At 42.6% G+C, this 11474-nt stretch overlaps 1 protein-coding gene across 3 annotated transcripts in view; it reads right to left on the minus strand.

Moving 5' to 3' along the window:
* TRA2B (transformer 2 beta homolog) overlaps positions 1–11474 on the minus strand; it is a 668812-nt gene that overhangs the window by 585797 nt on the left and 71541 nt on the right. For all 3 annotated transcript variants that reach the window (XM_044075946.1, XM_044075947.1, XM_044075945.1), the window contains exon 3: positions 8300–8462. In XM_044075946.1, coding sequence (XP_043931881.1) covers positions 8300–8462 — 163 coding nt within the window. The remainder of the gene's footprint in view (positions 1–8299; positions 8463–11474) is intronic.

Here is an 11474-nt window from a genome sequence, read left to right on the forward strand (position 1 = left end):
CTGGGGGCTGTGGTGAGACCAAAGGGTAGGGCTCAAAATTGGTAATGACAGACTCCTAAAGGGAGGAACCTTCTAGAGCTTCTGTGCATCTTTATGTGATAGTAAGCATCCTGGAGGTCTAACGAGCAGTCATTCTCTTGCAGGTTACAGCATGGACTGTAATGTGACCATCCGGAACTTCTCTTTGGCAACTGACGGGTTCAGGGTAGAAAGGTCCAGAATGGGCTTAAGTCCCCGGTTTTCCTTGGCACCAAAAAACTCGGAGTAGAAGCCCGATCCGGACTGATCTGGGGGGACTGTTTCAATGGCTCGTTTTTCTAGCAGCTTGGAAATTTCCTGTGCTGTTGCCTCCCTTTGGGTGGGTGATACAGCCGGGAGGTGTCAGATTTGGGGGGACCCACAAAAGGGGATAGAGTATCCTCAGGATATGCTCTAAAGCACCCAGCGGTCTGATGTTATGGACTCCCATACTGCTATGTGTAAGGACAATTGTCCCCCGACTGCCTCCAGAGTAGAGCAGTCGGGCCACCCCTCAGGGCTGCTGCCCGGGTCTGTCAGAGAAAGTTTCTAGAGACCCAAAATTCCTCAGACCCGCTCAGCCTCTGGGCCGGCGTCCATTCCACCCCCTTCTGCCTCTGGGGGAAGAACAGCCCCGAGTGTCCCCGAATACTGTGACTTCCGGAACCACATTTTCTTCTGCCCTGAATGGTTCCAGGAAAAGAACCTTTGTGGGTTCGAGAAGCAGATCCCGATGGTAAGACAGTGTCTTCCCGCCCTTCTCACTCTGGACTAATGTCTGACGGTCTTACCAAAAAGAGTAGTGTCGTCAGAAGGGGCACTGGCAAAGGATGCCTTGAAAGGTTCCAAAAATTTACATAACTTGAGTCAGGCGTGGTGCCTCATGGACACGCCGGACCTAGCCACTCCTTCTGTAGCATGTGAAAGGAGTTGCATGGACATGTTTGAGACGGATTTCAAAGCGGCCATCCCCGCAGAGAATGAAGCCCTGTGCTCCTGCAATATGGACTTAAGGGGAGACGCCTCCAGCCCCTTTACCAGGTCACTGTGTCTGGTGACACGGGCCAGGTAGTTCAGCACCCTAATTGAAAAGGGTATCTGAAGCGTACACCCACTTCCCTAAGCAGTCCATCATCCGCGACTCTGTCAGGAGGATGAATCTGAACTCTCCTGGGCAAGTTCCTTCTTTGTGGCTTCTGCTACCACCATAGCGTCTATGGGGGAGCCCTCATTTCATGCTGGTCTATGGGTGGACTTCAAATTTTATCGCGTCTTTTTGGAATTGGTTCCATGGGGTCTGGCTCCACCAAAAGATCCATGGGAGGACACCCCCAGGAACTTGATGGGCCCGTGCCGAAAGCCTCCAGGAACACAGACTCGTCAGAAGGTTTGGGGGCAGACTAACCTCCCCACTGGCGCAGGATTTCCATGAAGTCTCCAAAAGGAGACACCCTCAGGAGATGACCTAGGGGAACATTCTCCTTCATCCAAGTCCGTATCCTCAGAGAGGGACTCGGGGGAGTCCAAGAGCCTCCTCTTACACATATGCTTGCAAGGTACCTCTCCAGTGGGGCTCTCCGGGATGGGGGGGGGTGGACTCACATGCCACTTGTTTCTCAGGGAGAACCATCTGGGGCTCTTACAGCAAGGGCTCTCAGGTAAAATGATGGGGGCCATAGAAAGAGCCGAGGGGCAGTCAGGGGTCTCAATTCAGCGGAGAGAACCCTTTCTACCATGATGAACGAGAGCAAACCTCCTGAGAAACCAATAATGTCCCTGGGTCCGATGAGAGAATTGGAGCCGGACCCGAAGTGAACAGAGCTCTGAGGGAGGGAACTTGGCCCGACAAAGGCAGAGCCAATGAAAAAAGTTCCACTCCCTTGGATCAAACATCCAAGCTCCAGCTCAGAGAGCGGCTCGGATCAGACACGCTCCAGGCAGCTGTCTGTGTGTAGGAAGCAGTTACATTCAGCGCTGCCCCCCTGAATAAAGCCATCCTCGGATTCGAATACTCTGGACCAGATAGACAGATCGGAGGAGATAACTGCTGGAAAAAAAAAAAAAAGTGAGCTCCCTCCTCCTGAGGGAGGGGGGGCTGGCAAGTCCCCCATCTGGATCAAAATAAGGATGAACCTCATCATTTTATCAATGTCAACCTCAGACAAAGACTGGGTGGACCTCGACGAGGCCATGGACTCCAACCTGGCAGGTCGGGGCACTGAGGCCCTAGAAGCTAAGCATGTCTTCGGCTCTGTGGAGAACCTCCAAGACTGGAGCAGTGGGGAGTCACGGATACATAATATTTTCACAGGTGAAGGGAGGTTCAGAGACCTTTCACTTTTCCCCTCGCCTTCGACTCTCCTTCTCTGCACCTTTTCTTCTCCGCTTCCGCAAGCTTTTGTACAGGAGGTCGAGTCCCAGCCTGGGAGGGAGGAGAAGCGAAAAAGAGGTGGCCACAGCAGCTGCTGTGACCAAAGCCGGAGACGAGGAAACAGTCTCTGAAGGGGGCAGAAGGCCTTTGAGGGCCAACTTGCCCTATCTTTAATGGCGTGGGGGGTTGAATTCCGCACATAGTGCAGTCCACACTCAGATGGGCCACGCCCAAGCACTTAAGAGTGTGGCCATCCACAGGGGATAATTTATGGCCACACAGTGCAAGGTTTGAAAATAGTATGGCTGACAAGCCTATCAGTAGAAAGAAAAAACTGTCAAACTGGCAGAATTGGTTCAAGAACAATTTTTTATTTTTCGAAGGAGAATTTTACCATCAAGAAACAGGTGTTGCTATGGGAGCTAGTTGTGCCCCAACTTTTGTAGATATTACTGTATCTGTTTGGGAAGACAAATCCGTACATCACTGCATTTTCTCAACACTGGAATTTTTATTCCAGGTTTCTGGATGACATATGTATTTTCTGGCTTGGGGGTGAAAACTTTGAGAGATTTTATTTCTTATCTTAATCAAAGTACTGATTTTTTCAAGTTTACATACCATGTTGATTCATCTGCTCTCCACTATTTACATGTTACACTGCAGAAAACTGATTCGGGTTTCAAGTCTGTAATTTACAGAAAACCCACTTTTTCCAACACGTATATTAGTTACCATAGTACACATCCTTTTTATCAGAAAAAAAAGGATCATCAAGGGTCAGTATGTGTGTATTTGTTTTTCCCCTGGAAAGGAAAAAAGGATTCAGACTGCCATCTATATTCCTGCTGAATTACTCGAATCCACCTGTCTAGGACTGTTTGACACATGCCAGAGTCAAATGCAGACCTAGAACCTAGGGCAGATTTAAGCCCCCCCCCCCAATATGAGGCTGCCATAACATTGCTTTTTAAAAATTTTGATTTTTTGTTGGAACCTTGCTGAGACGGTTTCCTATAAAAATGTTCTGAATTAGAAAGGGTTTTAATTAACTTAAAAAAGAAGGATTAAAAAGATCTGGGTCACTCCTTGAATAGTCTATTTCAAATCTTTTAAGGAATTCAGCAGCAGAAGGGCCAATCTTTTTTTTTTTTTTAAAATCAAAGCAGAAATAAAAATCTCAGCTTAGTGGCTGATCCAGTAGCAGTTGCTTTGGATACAGCATCAGCAGACCACCACTTCAAGACAGTATTAAGCTACCAGTGAAGCGGACACTATTACAGAACTGAGACATGCTCTAACCTGTGAAGAGAGGCGGCTAGCAGTTTTTTCTCAAAAGCAGGCAGTAACATACGAGCCTGGCAGTTTTGAATTCTGAAATATAAAAACAGTAGAATAAACTTCTCCAAATTTATCATAAGCCTTCCCAAACTTCATCTAAAATAGGGTTTGAATTCACAATGTTTGGCAGAGTATTACTTTGTTACATAACAGCAGAATCTGATTCAGCATAAGAAAACATGTACATATGTGAGAGTGTGAGGAACTCTGTATAACCTATCAGACTTTTTACAGGTAGGAGGTTGGCAGTCATACACAGTGCATGTGCTTAAGAAAATATCCTCCAATGCTGGTAAAAACAGGAGGAAGACCTTCAGGTTAAGGAAAATCCTAACAACTCATGTTTCTGCTGGGATATTGGAATTTTACTCTGGTCCCATTACAGTTTCATAGGAGAGCATTATGCAAGCTAACCACAGGGGCCCTCATAAGCCTAGCCATACAACCAAAATGTGACATGCAAATTTATATTGGTGGTGATATGCAGACTGCCTCTGTCCAGAGATATACAAGCCAGACCAGACGTGAATTTCTGATTATGCATCCACTGGTCTAAGCTGAGTTTTAAAAAGGGATAAGGAGGAACTCACATGGACAGCAAGCCTGTTCCAGAGAATGGAAATCATTTGAGAACCCCCCCCCCCCATGTCCTACTTATGTTGGAAGAAACATTTAGGTCTTTCAATCCAATAGTTATGATGCAGTTTGTTTTGCAGATGTGCAAAAGGTTCATAAAAATCTATGCCTTTGACAGAGGCAGTTCATCAAAACAGCATCAAAGGATGCTCTGTATACCAGGCAAGATAGCATCTCAAAGTCTGTATGACACAGTCAAGAGAGAAGGCTTTGAGGGGATCAGTGGAGGACACTCTGCTCCCTGTATCCTTTGTTAGGAACCTTTGTGGACACTCCAACTGCTGCAAGCATTTGATCAGGTACATAACTAAGGAGGCAGTATATTCCATGAGGGGTCTGATGAGGGCAGAGCACAGTGAGACGACCTCTCAATCTAAATGCCTTGTCTTTGCTTATAAGCTGAGCAATATAGAAAGTTCTTACTACCATAGACACATGCTGGTCAAAGGCTAGTTTACAATCTACACAAGTTCCCAGATCCCTGACTAGTAAACCAACTTAAAATGTGTTTTACGGATGACTTAGTTACCTGGGGCTGTAGACTCACTCAAAAGGTACCATAATGCATTGCTTGGTATTGAGTTTTAAGCCATGGCTTTGGTACCAAGCTGCAGTCTGTATTGGACCTTCCTGACTGGCCATCGAGATAGTCAAGAGTGCTCCCAGTTTGCAATCATCTGCAAAATTGGCCAGCCAAAGGCCTTGGACACTGGCTTCTACGCCCGAGAAGAAGCCAAACAGGAGTGGACTAGCAGAGTCCTGAGGGGATTCCCCACTTACAACAGGCCTCTTTGTGGAAATGGCCTCAATGATTCTAACCTTGTGGGCAGTGAGCCAGTTAGCTATCAAGTGTGTTAAGATGTTTATATCTAGTTCTAAAAGTCTGTTGACAATGCCCAAGTGGGGTACTGCATCAAATGGTTTAGCCTCATCTAGACAAGCAGAATGCAGTTTTCCCTTAATCCAGTGCCTTAATGACTTTTTCAAAGAAGTTCAGAGATTCACTAAGCATGACCTTCCTTGGACAAAGCAAAATGGGAAGAATCACGTGTCTGGTATCCTATGTTCTTGTTGACAATTTCCATAATTCTTCCTATGGCTTTGCAAATAAAATCCACCACTTAAAAGGTGATTTGCCTTGGAATAGTTCCGGTTACTGGTTTTAATGGGATTAAGGAGTTGATTTTGCTTTCAAAGACAGCTTTTCGGTTAGACTTGCACCAGGAAGGACACTTGGGGGGGGTAGAGCATCCTCCCATATTAGTAAGCACAAGGACCAGTATACAAGAGCCACTAGTGAGCGTACTCACTATTTGGCCATAGGTGTTTGTATTTATGAAGTCAGGAATCGCGGTGCATGTACATTTGAGGCCGTGTAAGAGTCCTAACCTAGAGAGACATAACTAAACTCCCCACAAGAAGGAAGGGTGTTAGGCTGGACAGCAAGGGTATCCAATAGGTCCATGTATGCATTGCGAGTTCCTTTGGACACATTGACCTACAGTTGTCTAGGACATGATAAAAAGATAGTGTATGGTGACCTGCATGTGTGGAAACTCCAGTGTGTCATCCTGTTTGACCATCCTACAGGTATGCTTGTTATTGATGCATACGGAGACAGACTGTGCAGCTACTAGTCAAAGTGTGGAAGGCACTGCCAGGGTACTCTCCCCTCTTTATATCATGTCATGGTAAAAATGCTCAGATGTCTATATTTTCAAGTGTGAGGAGAGCACGCAGTTTTTTTTTTTTTTTTTTTTTGTTTAGAATCCTGGTATTGAGCAATAACACCTTGAGATTGTACAGTTGATTTTGGTATGTTGGTGAGTTTAAGGTCGCACTGCCTAAAATAAAGCACTATGGGAGTGGATAAAATATTAGCCAGTATTCGAAAGACTAAAGGAGAGATGTGCAGACCATACTTTGCAAAGCAACATGCTCTGTCAACCATGTCCTCCTAAGCTAACAAATACTGGATCCCACAAGAATGACACCAGAAAGACAGCCAGTTGCTTATCAATTTTTTGCTCATATTGTGGCATCTTCTGTGATGGTACTGTTTTGCTCAATGCTAGGCTACCACCAGTCTGAGACTTGCACTGAAAGCTCCACAAAGTCTCTTCATTAGTCCAGGGGGATGCATCTCAGGTTATTTACACCTACATGAACTACAACAAAATCATACTGGTACCTGTGGCAAAATGACGTGAGTGTATGCATGACTCAGTGAATTCTGGCTCCAGATAAACCACTGTTATGTTAGTGTCCATCCTGGTTACAGGGCATCAGTATATCACACTGGAGACACTGAGAAGTGTGATAACTTGCCTTAGGGGCTTAACAGGGGCTCCACTGAGTGATAGTATGTGCGACACTAGTTGTTTCCAAGTGCCTCTGGTCTTGATAAGGCAAAGCTTTGACAGTGGGTGAATCTAGGCAATCCGTCATTTAGGAAGCTTGCTTTTAAACGCCTCTGCATGCATTAGTGTGTGTGTGTTGTGTACTACACGAGGTGGGTGTTAGTGTGTGCGTTAAACATGATGCACACTTGTATGGGGCAGTTTAGCCTCCAGCATCACTGCACAAGCACACCTATTGCATACTGTGTTTCTACAAGGATTAAGCGGTCGGCAGTAGAAAAGATACTTAAATTTTACTAATTTTTTAAATGTATACTTGGATTTTATTTAAAACTACAGAAAAGGATAACTAAACTGTAAATCTGAAGAAAAAACTCATTTTCTGAGATTCTGAAAGTCCTTACTCTTCTAAATGGGAATCACAGCAAGGAATTTTTTTCTTTTTGTAACTCAGATGAGAAAATTGAATTTGGAGAGAAACGCTTGAAAAACCTCTCAAAATCCAGAAAGTCTTTTCTGTGAGAAAGAAACCACACCTGACCTTTTTCTTTCTCCACTGGAAACAGAACTCAAACTTGCCTGTGAATTGGGCTCCTTAGCCCTGCTATGCAGCAAGGCTCCAATCAATCCCACCTGAAAGTCCAACAGTGGTTCTCCCTTGCCTCTTAAGGACACAGAGGCAACGATAAGTCGGAGCAACGTGGTCTGTTCAGAGAAAAAGTCACCATTAATGGTGGGTGCATTTAGGAACCTAGCTTGAAGACCTAAGCCTCCTGAGAAAGCTTTTTGAGGAAGAGGAAGGAAGAACTGAAGAGCCAGTTAAATTCCCCATGGGTAGCCAGAAAGAAGAGTCTGACAAACAGAAACTAAGCCTGGACAAAAATAAGTAAACCCAGATGGGCATTTCACAGTTAAGATCAGTGAATCCCAAAACCAAAACATTTCTAGACCCATATTATTTTCCTAAACGAAAAGGTACGTTTAGTCAGAAATGTGCTTTTTATGCAGAGTTCTCATATAAGCATTCACAAGAAGGGGGGGGGGACACTAATACAAAAATACTGAATGGTGGTCAGACACAAACTTCCTAACAAATATCTTTTCTGGGAAAGCACACAAAGCCAGATAAAACAATTCTGCAGCACACAATTTGAAGGTTTGGCACCCAAACCACATACTTTACACATCTTTACTCCAATCCATCAGTAGTCGGGCACGTGCAAGGTGCCCTGATGCTTTGAAAATTGTACAGTGGTCATATCCCTGGCAGGATACAACTCATACAGCTTAGACTACTGCAGCAGTAATACAACGAACACTGAACAAGTTACCTGCCAAACTATTAGTAAGATGCACAATATTCACTGCAGAAACACAAACCCACTACAGGTGAATGAAAAGCTAGAAATTATCAGTTTCAGACTAAACAAAAATTCAGAATAGGACTTAATAAATTTTTCACAAAAGAACACAAAGCATTTTTGCCGAAAACACATTACCACTCACAGTTTTGATCAGTGTAGTCAAAAATGTTTCACAATACTTTCCCCCTAATTAGAAAGTTTAGGATTACCCTGTTGCCAATGTGACGTCTGCGGGAAGACATAGGAGAATGACTGTGGCTGCTGCGTTTCCGATAGTAATCTGGGGTGTAGGACCGGCTACGTGACCTTCTCCTGTGAGAACGAGAGCGAGATCTAGAATACCGCCTTCTGGAACTTCGATGAGATCTAGATCTATAAACAAATAAAACCATTAAGTTAAGAAATGGCTGCATGTTGAGCCACTAAAAACCCAAACACCTGCAATAAAATGCAAACTACTACACTCTACTTATTGCATTTCTACATCTACTATGCATTACTATAAAGAAAAAAACGGTAACTGCAATACAACAGTGAAACCCATGACAACCAAATATGCACAGATTTTAAATACTACTCTCAAACTTACTATGCTATAAACTAACTATAAAGTTACTAAACAGAATTTGTGATTGCACTGATTTTTCCAAAGAATATTTAGTCTGAAATTCAAATGCGTGTCATTTAGTGGCTTCAGTCCTCAGTGACATGCCAAAACGCTGACTTTGAGAGGTATGCAAAAGGCAGCCTAGTGGGACTAACCCAGTCAAAACTAAAAATAAATTAAATAAAAATAAACTAAGAAAGTCTTCAGACCACCTCAGCCACACACAAAATTGAAAATTACTAGTGCCAAGAATCCCTTACTACAGCGCTAAACTGGCAAATAGTTTTTAACTACTAGTAATGGTTTTCTTTACAAATCCAAAGAATTAAGCATAGCATACAGTAGTCTGCCTTGAACACTGCAGTGAAAAACTGTCAAAAACTAGTGCAGTTTTCACATTTTGCAAGGTGTGTGTGTTGAGGAGAGGTCTATATTTTAAATAGCCTTGAACACAACTGCATAAAGAAATTTTAGCAGAATGTCCTGAACAGCATTTCTGCTGCTCCTTTCTTAAAAGGATGCTTAACACTACTTTTGACATGACTGTCAGTCACTTAGGATAAGCAGCCAACATCAATCTCAGTGATGTCAACCTACATAAAGTGTGCAGTGCTTCCATATAATGGACACATCACCCATGAAAAAGTCTATAGAAACTTCACGTTATTCCTCAGTTGGCGTTACGGAGAAATGTTTTAAAATTATTTGGACTGTGGTTTAATAAAGTTTACAAAGCTTTCATAATCATAATCATTAAGAATGACTCAAAAAAGGAATAAAAGTAACAGAAGTACATAGCAGCAATGAACTCAATAAATGAACTGATGTACTTATGGGATATCAAACAAAATAGCTTGAAAAAATATTTGTCTATTCTACAATGGAAGTTAAACTTGGCGTACACTAACTGAAAAAAAAAAACTGCTGAAACTATTCTTTTCAAGTTCAAAATGGAGTTGACAGAACATGACAGCATCTTGCCCTCAACATCAGGAGATACACACAACCAAAAGAGCTTTATGTGCAACAATAACTTGGCAGAAGGCATACAATTATCAGTTTTAGATCCTGTGCAGATTTATTCAACTACAAAAAATGTACCATTGAATAGAGTCTACAAAACATTATCAGTAAGATGAAGAATCAGACTACAGTCACTGTGTACAAAAACATAAAACTAGCATCTTGAAACATTTAATGTTTATCATTTACTGACATTTGATTTTCAGAAAAGTCCGACTGGGTAGGAGCACATTTTCAGTGGAAGTTTTTTTTTTTTTTTTTTAAATAGAGCTCTACAGTTTAATTGTATCAAATTGGACATATGTAAAAATTGGTTACCAATACATACACGTTGTGACAATGATTTAACAGTTGAGAAATTGTAATCCGTTCCTAAACAAGATAAAGATAAGCCAATATAAATACTAACTGGAATTGCAATATGGAGATAAAAAAAAGCAGATGTATGGTACATTTAGGCAGAAAGCCAGGGGAAAGAAATTGATAGAAGCAAGGAAATAGTGAAGACAGCAGAGTAAGGAGAGGATGGGTATAAATGGGTATTTGTTCACATTTGGGGATATAATTTATTCTGGTGTTGAGCAACAGCAGAGCCCACTTTTCTAGGAAGTCTTTCAGTATGGTTTTGAAGGATGGGAGGGAGGGAGGTACTGACCTGATGGATAAAGACAAGGAGTTCCAGGTATTAGCAACATGGTACAAATACAATGCCCAGCAGATTTGATAGGTTTGTGGACAGTTTTTGGTCACTGGACAGTAATGACCAACTGGGAACCTAGTTGTGCAGAATTACTTAGTGCTGGACAAGCAGATGGATTCTGGATAATTTTATAGGTGAGTAAGAAGCTGTATATGTTAGTCGATTGGTAGTTCTAACCAATTTAGGCTTTTTACCACTATACAGTAGTGGGTTCTGAAAGGGGGCATTTGCAACAAATTCACCAACTGTGTTGTAGCACTGTTCAAGTTTTGATTTTTGTGATGCCTGAAGGTTAGTAAGAATGAGAGCACCATAAAGTGGGGGGAGGAGATAAGTAGGGGCAAGTACATCTTTAGCTGAGTCAGTGAGAAAGTGTTTCGACAAAGCTTCCCTAGCTTTTGACAAGTTTTTCCTCGTGCGATTTTGTATATGCAGGTCAAATTTAAGACATTTGTCCACTACCACCCCTAATAATGTACTATGAGGAGCAACTTCAACTGTTGTATCACCAAGAGAGAGTACTTTGAATTTTGTTACTCATGGGAGAGGATTTGGGAAAAGTTTTTTCTTTTTAAACTGATGAGCAGGAGTTGAGTTACAAGCCTAATTTCTGTTGCTGTTAAAGTTTCATAAGTAACCTTTGAGGTGTGTTATGTTAGATGCGCAAACAAGTGTAGTCAATTGCATACTGGATTAGGGAGGCCTGTTGTATGGATAGGTGGAGGGTGTTTGTCCTCTTCTCTTCAACATTCTCGCAGAGGACAGGAATCTTTAGGTACAGCAGTGGTGGCTGGGAAGTACGGAGAGAGGGCAGATAACCATTTTACTGACCAATACCTACTGGATAGGCAACTTTTGAACCATAGATGGGTGGGCTGAGAGAGACCTAATGATGACATTCAAAAAGTAGAAGTCGGCTGTGAAACTGTAACAAAGACTTTTAGGTAAGTCTAGACCATCAGGAGAATACAATGCCATTACCTCTAGCTTTACTGACAGCATCTATACAGATTAGAAGTGCAATACCAGTACTATGGGAAGAATGGAAGCCATG

The sequence above is a fragment of the Protopterus annectens genome, chromosome 6.part1, assembly GCF_019279795.1.
Source record: "Protopterus annectens isolate FY-2018-M chromosome 6.part1, PAN1.0, whole genome shotgun sequence".
In the NCBI taxonomy this organism is placed as follows: Eukaryota; Metazoa; Chordata; order Ceratodontiformes; family Protopteridae; genus Protopterus; species Protopterus annectens.